This window comes from Melozone crissalis, unplaced genomic scaffold (genome assembly GCF_028551555.1).
Source record: "Melozone crissalis strain CALT ecotype California unplaced genomic scaffold, PUWL_Pcris_2 ptg000081l_1, whole genome shotgun sequence".
In the NCBI taxonomy this organism is placed as follows: Eukaryota; Metazoa; Chordata; class Aves; order Passeriformes; family Passerellidae; genus Melozone; species Melozone crissalis.
In genome coordinates this window covers 15,372,729-15,388,489 of record NW_026535858.1, presented here as the reverse complement: position 1 = coordinate 15,388,489, position 15,761 = coordinate 15,372,729, and the positions used below count along the sequence as shown (strand labels likewise).

General features: G+C 43.2%; 1 protein-coding gene across 4 annotated transcripts in view; it reads left to right on the top strand.

Annotated features, from left to right (window-relative positions):
- The first annotated feature begins 223 nt into the window (after positions 1-223).
- Positions 224-15,761, top strand: part of GPCPD1 (glycerophosphocholine phosphodiesterase 1) — a 42,553-nt gene continuing 27,015 nt past the window's right edge. For 2 of the 4 annotated variants that reach the window (XM_054290165.1, XM_054290169.1), the window contains exons 1-4: positions 224-403; positions 8,689-8,774; positions 12,247-12,331; positions 13,251-13,344. In XM_054290165.1, coding sequence (XP_054146140.1) covers positions 8,726-8,774; positions 12,247-12,331; positions 13,251-13,344 — 228 coding nt within the window. In that variant the 5' untranslated portion in view covers positions 224-403; positions 8,689-8,725. The other 2 variants (XM_054290167.1, XM_054290166.1) reach the window with 2 other exon arrangements.

Below are 15,761 nucleotides of genomic sequence, written 5' to 3'. Positions count from 1 at the left end.
CAGCCCCACTGTCCCCAAGGCCACTCGCCTGCCCTCAGCCCCACTGTCCCCCAGGGCCACTCGCCTGCCCTCAGGGCCCCCTGCGCTCCCTCAGCGCCGAGGCTTTCAAGGGAACGGCGCGCGCCCCTCCCGCCCCGCCCCGCCTGGCCCTGATTGGCTGCGGCGGCGGGAGGGGCGGGGCCAGGCCGCAGAGCGACGCGTCAGCCGGGCGGGTCACGTGGCCGCGCCCTCCCGGTGCGCTCGGGGGCTGCAGGATCCGGCTGCCGGCCCCGCCGCCCCCTGCCCTGCCATCCCATCCCTTCCCTGCGCTGTCAGCGGCCCCGCCAGCACCAACAGGAGCCCGGCCAGCGGCACTCGCAGCCCCGCACCGGGGGGTGGGCAGTCGGCTGCCGCGCTCGGCCAGGTCAGTGCGCGCCGCCGGCCGAGGGGGCGCGGGGTCGGCGGGAGTGCTGTAAGGGGTATGGGGGCGACGGCGGCGAAGGGCGGTCGGTGCGCTCTCCTGGGGAGGTCTTGGTGGCTGGAGGAGGTCGGGTCGCGCTGCGGTGTCGGGAGAGCGCTGGGGGAGCGGCGCCGCGTTCTCAGAGAAAGGTACCGTGGGAGTGGCGCGGGGAAGCGGCGGTGCTTAGCCCTCGGGAGAGGCGGGTAGGGCAGAGAGGCCGTGCGCTGGCGGCCACAAGCCGCCCCCGAACCCCCCGTGCCTCTCGGAGCCCCCCTGCGCCTGCCCCCGCTCCGCGCACTCCCCACGCCTCCCTCAGCCCCGCCCCGGGCCCGCGGCTGTCGAGGAACGGGCCCGCCCCCCGGCGCTTCCCGCGCTCCCATTGGCGGCGGCGGGGCGGGCGGGGCCGCGGCCGCGGTCACGTGTTGGCGGGGGGCAGCTGGAACCGGTTGGGGCCGCGCCGCCCCCTCCCCACCCCCGTCAGCGGCCCCGGGCGGCGGCCCCGGCAGGAGGGGCGGGGAGCCCGGGCTTTGCTGTCTGCAGCCCCGCACAAAGCGAGCGGGGAACTGGGAGTGCTGCGCCGCTCCGCCAGGTCAGTCGGCGCCGCCGGCCGCGTGTGGCGGTGGGAGCGCGCGGTGGCGGAGGGGGCGGTCGGCGCGGCTGAGCGGGGTCTGTCAGAGCCTGTGCGGAGAGGGCGCTGAGGGAGCGCTGTGTTATCTGAGAGGACGTGCGGGAGGAGCGCCTCGTCCGGGCACCGGGACGTCTCCTCGGGTTCCTGAGCGGCGGGAAGAGCGCGGCTCCGTGCGCCCGGGGGCGGCCGCGGCGCTGCCGGCCCGGGGCTGGGTGCCGTGCCGGGAGGGCTGCGGGCGCATCGCGCTGATCCGCCGGGCCCTGGCTGGCACCCGGTGGGCGGCGTGGCGGGCGGCGGGCCGGGCAGCGCGGGGCCTGCGGCTCTGTTTGTTTACGTCGCCGCCTAAAGCCCTGGCCCGGGGCGGTCCCGCCGCTGCCGCATTATGCAAGCGGCCGGACCGGGGACGTGGCGCGCCGCCTCCCGGCCGGGCTGGCCCCGCGGGCGGTGCCGTGCGGGGCGCCCGGAGTCCGCGGTCCGTGTCCGGGCTGGGCTCGCTGCCGGGAGTGGGCTGTGCGCTGCGCTGCTCTTTGTCTCGCTCTGCGCTAGAGGAACACAGCGGTGCTGCTGCCGGCTCCAGGTTTGATGTTATTGATCGCTGGTGAGGCAGCTCTAGCTTAAGCTTAATTTAAAAAATTAATCTGTTATCTGCACCCGAACCAGGCACAGATTCTTTATTCCATTTTTCTCTTTTTGCTTTTTCCTTTAAGTTAATAGCTTGTCTTGTTAGTATTAGTGTTTTTATTTGTCAGAGCACGCAGTGTTAGATGGAGGTTAACCTCCAACATATTTTAAATGTTAATGGTAAGGTGAAATGGTGTATAAGTGGAATTATTTTTATCATATATATTTCCATTCTAGCACTGCTTCCTGTAAAATAACTATATAAGATGTTAAAAAAATAGGAGATTGCCATTGATTTTGAATAGACACTGGTAGCCTAAGCTGCCATGTAATTAGTCTTTCAGAAAAGCACACAGCCTCTCAACAGAGTGGATCCAGCCTTTGGAAACCTGTTAAAAAGTGGTTTGTTGAGAGCTGTGGGGAGCATTATACATGTTATTTGTCCAAGTCATTCCTTAGTGAGGAACGTTAGTGTGATCACAGGGAGCTAAATTACTCCCTGCCTAAGATCTTGTCAGCGGTGTGTCAATAATAAGCAACAGTTCACAAAAGAGGAATCAGACTGGTGCTGCTCTGTCTCGCTTAAAAACGTGCCCCAGCTGTTTCCTGTGTGCTTCAAGAACTTCACCGAACTGCAGTGGCATGGCTGAGGTGGAAGGGTCTGTCCCATGGACAGGTATTTGCCAAATGCTGAAACAATTAACTTGTTGTTACTTGAAACAAAGCCGATACCTTGCGGGTGAGCAGAGGGAACCACGGCTGATGTGGCCCCTCACATGGGGACCTAAATTGATACTGAAAATGCAATCCTCAAAATATTTTTCTCACTTGCTGTGTATTAGTGTGATGCAATTTCAGAGGTGTCACTTGGGCTTTCTAAATGTCAGCATTTGGCTGTTGGTAAAATTTCAGCCTTTGAATCAGAACAGCATGTCCGAATCCTCTGTGCAAGTTTGTTTGCTGTCCAGTGTTAGCACTGCAATGCAGAAGGAGAGACCTGCTGAGTTTGTCCTTGCTCCTGCAGTCAAGGTGCAGTGAGGGGAGAGGAGGGGGCAGAAGAACCCTCTTGTTTGGTTGAACATGAAGGGGTTGATGCTGTAATGCTGTTTCTAAAAATTCTCTCCCAGTTGTTAAAGGGAATGCCCTGACAAATATATCCTCTGACGCTGTTCTAATACCCAGGTGTCGTCAGCTACTGTTACATAATTTTCTTGCATGTCTAATTTGTTGCTTTAGATGTATGCTGTAATATCTGATACCTCATTAGGACCAACCACAAACAACAAAATCTGTTCATCATACTACAAGGTTACCCAGATACCACTTGGTATCTTTGGAATATCACAGTGTGTGTCTTAGGCTCGTGCCCCTTTGTTCAGCACCGCAGTAGATCTGATGTGTGATGGATTTTCTATTGCTGTGTGTAGCACATCTTTTAGGAAGGTAAAATCTGAGCACAGTACCTTCTCCCACAGGGCTGGGCTGTGCTCAAGCTCATGGTTCATGAGGGAGGCTGTAATGGGTGCTCTGTGTCAGCCCCAGTGCTGCCTGTGTGTCCTCCCAGCTGTCAGATGACTTGGCTGGGGCTGTGGAACCTTTCCCCTGCTTCATTGTGGAGTTGGACTCTCCTGGGTGTTCATACAGCTCATGAGTCTCTTCTCTTAAGGTGGAAAGTGTCAGCTCAAAATGACAAAAATAAAACCAAAAACACTCCGGCCTTCTAGTCCTTGCTGATTTTATCTTTATGTGGAGTAAATGGAGAGATATTTTGAAATGCTTGAGCCTGTTTACTTTTAGGATTGTGCACTTGTAGGCCTGTGCAGCAGGATGTGTGATGAAATGTGTGCTAGCATTATGAAAGAGCCTGTTTGTGCACAGGAGGTGCTCGTGGGTTGATCTTGGCTGCGTGCCACTTGCCCACCAGGCAGCTCTGTCACCCCTCTCCTCAGGGAGAAAAGGTGGAAAAAGCCTCAGGGGTCAAGATAGGGGCAATTTAATGCAGCAAAAATAATTTCTGCAGAAGCAAGGGGAAACAGAAGATTTTATTCTCTGTTTCACCATTAGGGAAGCAGTGCTTCCATATGGATAGGGGCTGCTCTGGAAGACAAAGGTCTTAAATGCCAAACACCCTCCTTTCTTATAGCTTTTTTTTTTTCCCTTTCTTTTTTTAATGTATCAATCTCTGAGCTGATGTCATGTGACCAGGAGTGTCCCTTTGGCCAGTTTGGTCACCTGTCCTGGCTGTGTCTCCTCCCAGGATGTTGCCCACCGCAGCCTCCTGGTGACAGTGGGGAATGTTGGAGAGACAGCCCTGATGCTGTGTGAGCACAGCTGAAACTCTGGGTGTTATCCACACCTTTCTAGCTGCCAGTACAAAGCACAGCTCTGTCAGGGCTGTTGTAGGGAAAATTAACTCCCTCTCAGCCAGACCCAGTACAATGGGCTTCGGTTTTCTGCAGCTGAATAAGCAAATTCGGTAATAGAGCAGGCAGAAGTAATCTGACACCAAATATCAGATGTTTGAAAGTGCTAAAGTGCATTCCAGGAATTTTGTGGCACCTGTGTTCTTAGTTGTCTGTGAAAAATCCCATTAAGTATCTATAAAATTTATTAGTTTAAAAAAAAACCCCAGCCATTAAAATGATGCTTTGTGAGCTGTATTTTTTCATCTCATTGGAAAAATCTGTGCTGCTTATTATCCTGTCATTTTAAAATATAATGTTACCCAAGAGAGTTTTGGGTTGATACCTTTCCATCAGAATTTTTTACTTTTAGCTTATTGGATTGATATTGGTGGCTTTTTGTGGGGAGAGAAGGGGAGAAATGTGACACTGGTGTGAGTCTGATACTTTTTTGCTTTCTTACCAGCGTGTTGCCAAAGTCTGATTATCCATAATGGATGTGCTAAGTGTAACCAGCCATTCTGCAGTCCTTACAGTCAGTTTAGAGTTGATAAAATCAGCTTTTCATTCAGGTCTGTCAGGGTAGTTGCTTGAAGTGTTCCCTGCCTAATTTTGAAAGCCCTCTGTCCGTGCACCAAAGTTCAAGGCCTTCAGGCTTGTAAGTCTGCACAGTTAAAAAAAAAAATCCCATTGTACTTCAAGCCTGCCCTTGGACCACCAGAATCAAAACCTCAATACCTGTTCAAGTTGCTATTAAAAATATTGGTTGTGATGAGTAGAGAGCAGCTAACCTGGCTGCATGGCTGCTGTGAATTTTTATGACTCTGGAATTTGTTCAGTGTTTGTCAGATAGACTGTTATATTCCAGGATTGCCCCAGATTACCTGGTGTGTATTTAGCTAATCCTGAAAAAACATATAAGACGTGGTACAGCAAGCAGCCAGCACCTCTTCAATCATATTGGAAAGGTTAGGGAAGTTAAGGGTGAGGCAGAATAATCCACTAAAGCTGAAGGCTTGTGAAGGGCTTTAATATATCACCAGACCTGTAAGCCAGAAGGTTCAAATGAACTTCAAGATTTGAATTAATAAATCAAATCCCTGTCCTGGTATATTTCTAACTAGAACCAAAAAATATTTTGGTCTTTCCCATCCAGGATGACATTTATTACCTCATTTTAGAGGAAACCTGTGATACTTTGTGACACTTTAACAGTTGATTGTATTATGTCATCTTTTATTTCTTGCCTGCATTTTCTAGAAGTTCTCTTTTAGAATCAGGAAGAAGAGAGTTTGGATTTCCTATTCTTTTCTTCCTATTAATGTTTCATGTTGAGCTTTTTTGTTTGTTTTTTGCTTGTTTGTTTGTTTTTAGTGAAGTGCAGATAAGTCTCTACCAGTGTGGTTTGTCTTTCCCATGAGGAGAACTGAGATTCAGGTGTTCACTGCTTTCTTGCACGTGGTTGTAGTGTATAAAAGCTGACCAAAGGAAGAGGAGCAATTGTTTGCACCCAGGTTAGCATCTGAATGCCTGTAGCTGCAGCAGCTGTGAATTCAGCTTTGTTCCTTTTGGACTCAGAGGTTGTTGCACAAGGATTTCTAGTTTATAAATCAGCTCAATTGATTTTATAATATTTGCTGATTAGGAAATACTTATCATTTTTAATGTAGCTCTTCTAGTTTGCTTCAGTTCCCCATAGCAGTTATGATGTGACCCCTCTGAGCTGAAAATTCTTTGCATTCACCTAAAAGCCCATCATGACAGGAGTGGGGAGCAAAAGAGGATTTTGTTAATTCTTTGCCAGCTCCTTTGGTTAAGCAGTGCTGAAAATCTGAAGGAAGGAACATCCTGTTTCAAGGATGCCTGACACTTAGAGGTCAAAGGATTTGATTGTTAAAGCTTTTCATTCCACTTTGGGAATTAAATTATTATCTCTTTTCAGGAACCATCAGTAACTAGACAGCTAAACTTAGCTTGTTTGGCTTTTTCCCTCCCCCTGCAGTAAAATGTTTTTGTATCATATCTTGAAAACACAGACTCCTTTTAGAAGTGCATTATAATATACCTCAGAGGTTTGATTCCTTAGCAAAAAGCAGAGCTTGTTTTTCCTTGCTGTGTGTTTGCATTCAGTGCAAGAAAAGATGTTTTTTTCAGAATGAGGGATGGTACTTTGACCCTAAATATAAGAGCAATGCCTGTACTTGCAGTTCTGCTAGTAAAAAACATGCTCTTGCTTGGAGAAGTGGAATTTTTCTTTTCTTCATATACATCCCTTGGGTAGGCTGAGTAGGTTTTTGAGATAAAATGCATTTTGGGTAGAATTTTGGCAATTTTACAAAGTCAGTTTATCAAAACCTCCTCACAACTGGCTACTCCTATATAGAAAAATAAAATTATTTTACTAGACAGTTTAGAAAAGCCCACACTTGTCTGAAAAGTAGGCACATAGAATTTTTACAAGATTGGCTAAAAGCTTTGTAGACTTAGGAGGATTTTGGATGATTCTCTAGGAACAGTTGGGTAGTTAGTTAATTTGCAGTAGGACACATGCTGGGTTTTGTGAAGTTTAAATTTGAGTCGTTGCATTGGCTCTGGAAACAGCTTTTTTGGATTTTTTTGGTTTTGTTTTGCTTTGTTGGGTTTTTTTGTTTGGTTGGTTGGGTTTTTTGTTTGTTGTTTTTGGTTTGGTTTTTTTTGCAAGCCAAAAGCACATTCTTATTTTGGGGAACTGGGTGCACATATCCGCTTTCACTTTCCTGCTTGACTTTTGCAAGGCATTTTTGCCTCCTTCATTTCCCCTTTGGCTCCTCTGCCCTTTCAGTTAAAGGCTGTCCAAACAGGCATTTGGTGTCATCATAAATGCACACTAGTAACTTTAATTCTCTGCATTACACTGAGGTTTTTTGTCACATTAGACCAACTTTGTGAGTCCAGTCTTAGCTTCAGCACTGAAAAGTGCTGTGCTTCTCTGTCTATAAATAACTGCTAAAAACAAGTGCTAGAATGTGTCACTTAACATACACAGGTGAGAAAGTTCCTAAGGGGCATGCCCTTCATGGAATTCCTGTTTATCAGCCGTGCTTATTTCTAGCTTCAGGAGTCTGGGATTTTATCATTTGAGAAAGATAAAATTTGTGAAAGGCAAATGCAGAATTGGAATATGTGACCAGAAACCTTTATATGTCTACTGTTTATTTTTGCTCTCATTGTATTACTGAAAAGTCATCTTCCTTGGCATGGAGAGGGAAAATAAGGGAGGAGAAAAAGGAATGAAAAGTAAAGGCAGCTGTAGTTACAGTGGGAATAGAGGAGGAGGAGGAGAAAATCCAGAAGAAACAGTTCTGAAGGTTCAATACCTGCAAAAACATTCTAAATGCCCACAAAGAATGAGGTTTGATGATGAGCTTCTTTTTCCTGTTTGGTATCTGCCTTTTGCTTTGAAGGCATATTTAGCTGTCCTGTGCCCTTTGAAGGCAAGGGCTTCCCCTTGTAGTAGTAGAGCTAATGAAAGGCAAATTTTTGTTCAGTGTTGTTAGTTCCTTCTGATGTTGTTATTAAAAGATTGCTGACCAAGATTGTACTGAAATAAAGTGCTATTTGTCCTGTTCAAAAATAGCAATAGTAACAATCTACTTCCTTAGTTAAAAAAAAACCCAACCAAACAAAACACATGCAGAACAAAAAGCCCTTCACAGTCATGTAGAGAAATGGATTAATTGAAAGCATTGCAAAATTCATTCTGCGCATAATAATTACAATTATTTTGTAGCTCATGTCCAGATGGATATAATTGGGGGATGACAGTCTAGCAACATCCATATGTGGACTTTACTATGACTGCTGCTTTTGTAAATAATATAAAAGGATGTGATATATCAATATTGTTTCTGCTGTAATGGTGAAAATGGGCTTCTGCCAGGTTTTTTTCAGTCAAGGTGTTGTGCATTGGAGGAGAAAATTGAGGCAGAGTCAATCTTCCAGCTGCAGTCCTGGCTAAAGGCAGTCTCGTCCTGCCGGGCTGCTTTGAAGGCTGCTTGGTGCTTCCAGTTGCTCCTGGTGCTTCCAGTGAAAGCCTGGAATTGGGGGAGCAGAGTCTGCAAGAATGGACAAGTGACAGCAGGGAGCTCTCATCTCTTATGGGTTGTTCCCCTTTCCCTTCAGGGTGGTTGTGCTTCTCTGTGGAAACTTCCTTGTGCTTTGTAGAGCATGCTGAAGAGTAGCACTGATGAGACAGAAGTTACTGTTTGCCAGGGGTCCTGATCTTAAATCCCTTAAAACCTTCCAGTGGCCTCCTTGGAAGCAAAATTAGAGAGTTTTGAAAAATCTCTGCTGAAGACTGATAAATACTGCAGCATACAATACTTGCATATGGTATTTGATTTAGTGGTCTTTTTCTTATGCCAGTGTTGCAGCTGGATGTTGTTTTTTGGGTCTGCAGCTGCTTTTAAAGAGCTTTCTACTTCTACTGCTCACCCAGGCAGTAATATCACAAGTGGCTTGCTTCCCTGTAGGTGGTGGGATTTCTGTTTCCTCTTACTTAGAGCAGCACCAAATGAAGTGATTGTTCCTCAAATTCGTTCTCTTTCTTCCCACTCTAGGAGATTTCAACGATCCCAAGACAAAAGTTCTGCAGAAATGAGCTCTTGTCAAGTCACTTTTGAAATAAGGGGGCCATCAGCACCAGGTACTCAAATCATACTTTCTCCTTTCTGTATGGTTGGTGTAGGAGAAAACTTAAAAGAGGAGTGGTCAAAGGCTGTCTTGTCTGTTTATCTCAGAGATAAAAGAACATATTAGATCAAATATCAAGATGATAAATTCAAGATGATAAATAATTTTAAAATATATTAAGACATTTTACCAATGAATTTGAAAATGAGAGTTGGGAAATAAATTTTACCTCTTTCTCCAAACAAAAATTTCATAATGTGCTAGGGATTTTGATGCTAACTGAGATGGTTATGATTGGCTTAAAATCTTCTCTCTTTAGTACCTTTTTATTCCATGGAAACAAGCATTTGTATACTGACCTGTGATACTTAGGCATGCACTGATGTGTTTGTTCTGTTTTTTATTCTCTCTGCATCCCTGTTGAAAGTTCTCACAAGATGTGACCTCTATCAGAAGTTACAGAAAGAATATGCAGCTTAATTCAGTATTCTGTCTATGCAAACAGAAAAAAGGGTAAAATAACTTCTTTTATCCAAATGAGGAACACAAGGTACCACATCAGGTAGAACATGAAAATCTGGTATTGGTTAATTGATCGTATTACATTGACTTTAATCTTCAGGAACTTGGGAGGAAGGAAGGTTTAACCACAGCTGGTAACTGAGTCCACAAAACTGCTCCCAGCCATGTTCCTTCCCAGCTTCTTCTTTCCCAGCCCCCTCTCTGGTGTGGAGAGAACAGAAAAGGCCTTGATGCTGTGAGCACTGCCCAGAAATAACTGAAATATCCCTCTGTTATCAGCACTGCTTCCAGGACAAATTCAAAACACAGCCCCTGCTGGCTGTTGTGAAGAAAATTAACACTACCCCAGCCAAAACCAGCACAGAAGTTCACCAAAAAAGTAATGGATTGTTGCCTTACAGAAGCAGAGGAATGTGGGAGCAGATTGGCAAAATTCCTGTGCCAGGCTAATACCAGATGGCAGAAGTGTCTCCTGTAGTTGTAGGGGAAGAAAATGATCAAACATTGTACAGGTTTTGACATCTGCCCTGTGTTAGACCTCTCCTGTGTTTCTCCCTCGTGATTTGGCATTTGGGAACTGAAAACTGCTACTCAATGTCAACATAAAGCTGTTAGTGAGGAGTAGAGTTTTCTGTATCATTCTGGAGAAAATTTTAGAACTTGAGAGTAAATTAACCTTATCTCAAGACCTGTGGGGCTGTACCATGGAGTGTTGCAAGCTGTGCTCTCTTTGTCCTGCTTACACTGTTGCTTCCACAGCTGTGGTGGCACTGTCACTAGCAAAGCTGACTTTGGATGTGTAACTTCTTCCTGTGCTAATAATATCTGCAATGAAAAGTAGGATTAGTGAGAACCAGATCCTGCCTCAATGGCTGCTCACAAAGAATTATCTGAAAATACAGCATAAAGAGATGGCACAAAAGGGTGCTTCTGCTTATGACAACATTGATATTATTGGGGGTTTTGTTATTATTGTTGGATCAGTGAGGCTGTTGCAAGCTTTGAGTTGGGGCAGAAAGCTTAGATTTACCTTCTTTGCTGAAGGAGCTCTGCCAGGAGCAGCCCTGAATTCCATGACAAGGAGAGGGGAGAAGCTGAGAGCCCCTGAGCTTGAAATGCAAACCCAACCCAAACCCCCTGAGTTCAGAATGGCCTATGGGGAGGCAGTTTGCCCTGCATTTCACTTTGGCTTTACTGGGATAATTCAGGCAGTGTTTTACAAATCCTAATTCGGCCTCACTGCAGTTGCTGAAGGGAGTTTAGGGTGGCTGCACATCCTATTCCAGCATTGCCTTTGGTGTGTGGTGCCTTACTGAGTGAGAGGTGGTCACTGGATGTTCACATTTTGTTTAAAATGGGAGCCCAGAGAACTCTCCCAGCTGGCGCCTGTTAAGAGGAATACAATTATATGGCACTTCAAGGTTGGCTGTGTGTACACAAAGGTGTATTAAGTACTGCTGTTTTAAAGGGATGTTAAAAGAATTTTAGCTTCTTTTTTAATATCTCTATTCAGAAACTCTACCTGTGTGCTGTTCAGGTGGTCTTCCCTCCCCACTTTATCTCCTCTCTGCAAAAACAAATCATCACATGCCTCAGGATAGGGTGGAAAAGGGAAAGCTGACATAGGTAATTGCATACTAAATATACTCATAATGTAGATTTTTACCTACATTTGTGTGCTTACAGTGAGCATCCAGAAAGCTCAGGCTTCTTTTTTTTTAATGAATTGCAGCAAAAGATTAAAAAAAACCAACAATCCTGTTGAAGTTCAAGGTGTTATGTAAAATGATTTCAGAATGATTTCATTCAGAGAAATGTTGTCTTTCTATCTTCTGTAGATTTTTTTCCAACCCCTGGGTCTGCAGAGGTTTCTTTCATAAGCAGGCCTGTGGTATCCCTTAGTAGTTTAACTGGAGAAAAGGGACACAATTTTAGAGACCAAAGGGCATCCTCAAAACTGTAACTGTGTACTTTGAAGTGTCAGCTGTGATTTGTGGCTTAGGAAGAGGTAATGTACACTTGCTGCATACAACTGGTCTACTTTGTATCTTGGGATTATTGTGTCCCCCACACTACTCATTTTGGGAACAGGAAATAAGTCAGAGATGCTTGTATCATTCTTTTGTGGTGCCTAACTGTACTTTAAAACTCCATATTTTCTCATTCTGCAACAGCTTTTTATTATGTCTAAAAATCTTGTTGAAACCCTGTGAAAGCATAATTCTAATTAGTTCTTTCCATTAGCATTTATCCTTGCTGTTCTTATAGTCAGATACATACAGGTTTTATATTAAAAACAAGGGTAAGTTGCAGTGGTCACTTGGGATATCCCAAAATTAAATATGCTGTTTTGACCTTTTGGGTTCTGTATGTATGTATGCATTAAGAGAAATGTGACAATTTCATGTGGGTTTTTTGTCTAACAATGTTATGTTTTGATACTCAATAAAAACTGAAAGCATAGCAGCAAAATTAACTTTATTACTTTTGGGAATCAAATTAATTGGGGATGTTGCCTTGGGAGTAATGATAGCAACCTCCTGTTTGTCTGTGCTTTCTAAGTTTTTGGTATGAATTTGACGGAATATGGACATACATTTAAAAATACAGAATATTTAGGGAAATAACAGTGTTATCTTGAGATTAAACATTTTCCTGGGAATATTTGCCTGCTGCATTTCCAGAGATGTTTTGAACACTATTCCTTAAGAATGGTTTGGCAGCCAACCCTCTTAAGGGCTGGGGTTGTCATTAGTCCCTCTCTCTGGTCCTTGGGATGGTGAAGAAAATGCTGTTGTAGTTTTGGTTGGGTAAGATTCCTTTCTGGACAGGATGGATTTTAAATGAGTGATTCTGGTGTATATGTTTAAAATACTTGAAAGTTTGACTGTGGCTGTACTTTCTAATGCCATCTAGCTTGGAGTAATGATGATTGTGGGTATTTTTCTGTTTGGATTTTTTAGGAGAGGTTTTTGCAATATGTGGGAGTTGCAGTGCTTTGGGAAATTGGAATCCCCAGCTTGCAGTGGTCCTCCAGATTATGGATGAGTAAGTTGGTTTTGAATTTTGGTTTTTCTGGGGGGATTTTTTTCTTCTGTTTTGAATTTGTTTTACTTATTCCATTTGAAGTAGCTGGAGTTCTGGAGCAACAAATTTATTCTGTCTTTGAGTTTGTAAACTCCTTCGCTGCATATACTGGTAGTAGAACTCAAGAATTTCCTGTGTTGCCCCCGAACACTTTGAACACCTAGGAATATGTTTAAGGAAATATAAAACTTGGGTGTGCTTTTCTAGTTACAGATGATGCTTCTGCTGTTGTGGTTGGCATTGCAGTAGTTTAGCTTTAGATACTTGGAGTGTGAAACTGCTTTAGGGCAATTCTCAATCCCATGGCTGTGCAGCAAGTTGTAGGAGATGTATAGGATAAAAAGAAAGTAAAGACTATAAAAAAGTTATTATTGTGCTAGAAAGTGATAGGGAGGAGATTATTTAAACTGAGAGTTGCATTGAAATTCTTAAGGGGGAGGGGATGTATGAGTGTACACAAAAAAAGCTTAAATGCAGTGGAAAAATGCAGTATTTTCTTAAAATGGTGCCAGCTTATGGCAGCTCTGTGGTGAAGGAAAATAAGGTTTGCAGGCTGTGTCTGTAATTCTGTCAGTGACTGGCTGTGTGATCTTGGATGAGTCTGAATCACTTCACCATGTTTTCCCCATCTGTTCAATGAGGATGAGAATTCTTGCTCTCTTAGAGCATTTCAGATCTGTCAATCAAAAAGTTCAGTGTCATTTCTAAGTACATCTTGTGTTCTGTGCATGTTTGGCTAAGGTACTTTGTAATAACTTTCCTTGCAACAACACACTAGACTTTATTTTAGAATATTTCTTAGACATGTGTCTGAGGTGGCTGTTAGGCTGTACTTTGAAACTTATTTTTTTGGTTGGCTGTTTTCTTTTTTTCTTCACAGTATGTTTGAGAGAAGATGGAGAACTACTGTAGAGCTTCCTAGAGGAGTTCCTGTTCAGTATCGGTATTTTAAAGGATACTTTCTGGAACCTAAGGTATGTACAACCTTGTCTACTTTAAGTTGGCTCATCCTTAGGAGAAATTCCCATACTTGAAATAAAAAGAGGATTTCCTGAGTTAAATATGAGTTTTTTTAGAAATAAGTCTTGAATTGCTACATGTGAAACACTAAAACATTTGTGGAAATACAGTTCACTTCTGGAAATACATGACCATATGCTCTTAACTGTAATTATATTCTCTTCTTTCTTTTATCAGTGTTAGTGTTCTAGAAATATCAGTGGTAAAGAAATCCCTGACATTATTATAGAGCTTAAATAGTATGGTGAAGTTCTCATAGTTAGATTATAGTTGCATATGGACTTCAGCAGGACATGGATCTCAAGTGATCCATGGAAGGAATGTGATAGTATCTCATATCTGTCCTGTATGATAGCATGGAAGCAAGTGATAGTAGGAGAAAAATGATCAGTGTAGGAGGTGCATTAAAATTTTAAAAGTTTTTGATATCACTGCAGATTTGTTTTTGTGACGCATGAGAAGTATTAACCAGACTTTGTGCTGCATAATTAACATAAGTTAATCTCTTGAAGCGAAAAGGTGAAACAAGGGATGAGGCATCCCATTGTTTTCTGTATGTTTGTATGTAGGTATTTGCACGACTTGGAGGGGGAAAAAAGAGCCAAGAGACACAGACAGATGTGTTTTTACAGGTATTGATGTCAAAGTTGGATATGACTTAAAGTTACATAAATTAGAGTTTAATGTATGTGGCAGTGTACTGGTTTGTAAACATTGCACTAAGGCAGGGGGAAGTTCTTCAGATGGGAAGAGGCTGCATCCAGGAAAAAGTTGGACTAAGTTGGGAAAATAAGCAGCTACTCTTGAACTGTTTTTCAGAATAACAACCTTTAAGAAATTTAATGCTGCCTTTGCTGTCTTTCTTATTCTATTAATATCCTGTAGCTGTTCACCCTGGGCTTTAGTTCCTCATTGAAACTGGGATTATGAAGGCTGTAGCTAAATGTGCAAAGGAGTTACAGAACCATCTCATCAATGCCTTTTAAAAATTTCAAATTACTGTCAAGAGCATGTAAGTTTTTGTCAGCCTTTTTTAACTAAAAAATTCACATTTGATGGAGGTATCATTTCAGTGAAGAGTACTAATTTCAAATGAAACACAGTTCTGGTTTTTTCATTAGAGCATGTGGAACAGTCTAGTCAGAAACTGGTATTTAAATTGCTACTTTGAGGCAAAAGAAGGGAAGGCCAGTAATAGATTTTGCTGAGTTCAAACTGAGGCCAAAAGTAGATTAATTCTTACAGCTTAGCAGCTCTGATAGGACTCTTGCATTTTGTTTTGTTTTTGCAAATGACCAGAAGTTTAAAAGTCCAGAAGTTTAAATGTAAGCAAATGTAACACACTCAAGAAGCAGAGTTAGTGAGCAGAGGCTGAGCCATGGTTGATACACAATACAGTTTCTGTTTTACCATTTGCAAAAGTTTACCCTCTGTATTGGTGAGTGTGTTTCTTTGAGTAGGTGCTCTGTATCTGCACCCTTATGCACCGTGTGATGCAGGGTCTGCCAAGGTAAGTATGAATTTAATGCAATACCAGCATCAAGAGCAGGAGAAAAGGAAACCCCCCTACAAAACAAAGTATGTGAATTCCTGGGGTGCAGGTTGTCACCTTAGTGGTGTCTGACTTGTACCTGTTAAATGCACAGGACTTCTTATAAAATAGTCTTTTGAAGGAAAGAAATCCAGTTACAATGTAGTTTTCTTCCTCTTTTTGTAAACCTCTTGCAGAACAATGAAAAAGTAACAGGAATGTCATGTACAGTATAGTGCAAGTGAGACAGTACATGGAGAACTTTAGCATTAAGGAAATGCTGATAAGGAAAATATACTTTTAAGTTAAATTATTCTGCCTATTTTTATTTCAGAATTTTTTTCGTTAGGCATTGCATGTGATTAATCTCCTAAATTTGACAAGCTGGCAATATATGATCTCTGACATTTAATTTTTTATGTCAATTTTATGTGTAGTAAAACAACAGCGTAATCTTAACTATATGTTCAAGTCTGAGATATGAATTTGACATCACATAGTTATTAAATCATGCTGAGGACAGATCCACCTGAAGTCAGCAACTTCTACAGCAGCTGCATCTGTGAAGATGCTTGAGTTGGACATGGTGGCAAAGATGGGGCTGATATGTGTTTACGCAGAGAAATGGTAGTTCCTAGATGACCCATAGTAGTGCTACAGGCTAGATGTGAAAATAGATAGAATAATTGATATTTTATTAAAAAAAAAAGTGATGTCTTTTTCTCCCTTCCCTTTAAAAAGATAATAATTTGATCTTAAATTTTTTTACTTGAAGGAAAGTATGATTTAATAGAAAGTCTTGTTTGTAGTGAAGCATATTGCTGTTAACATAATTGTGCT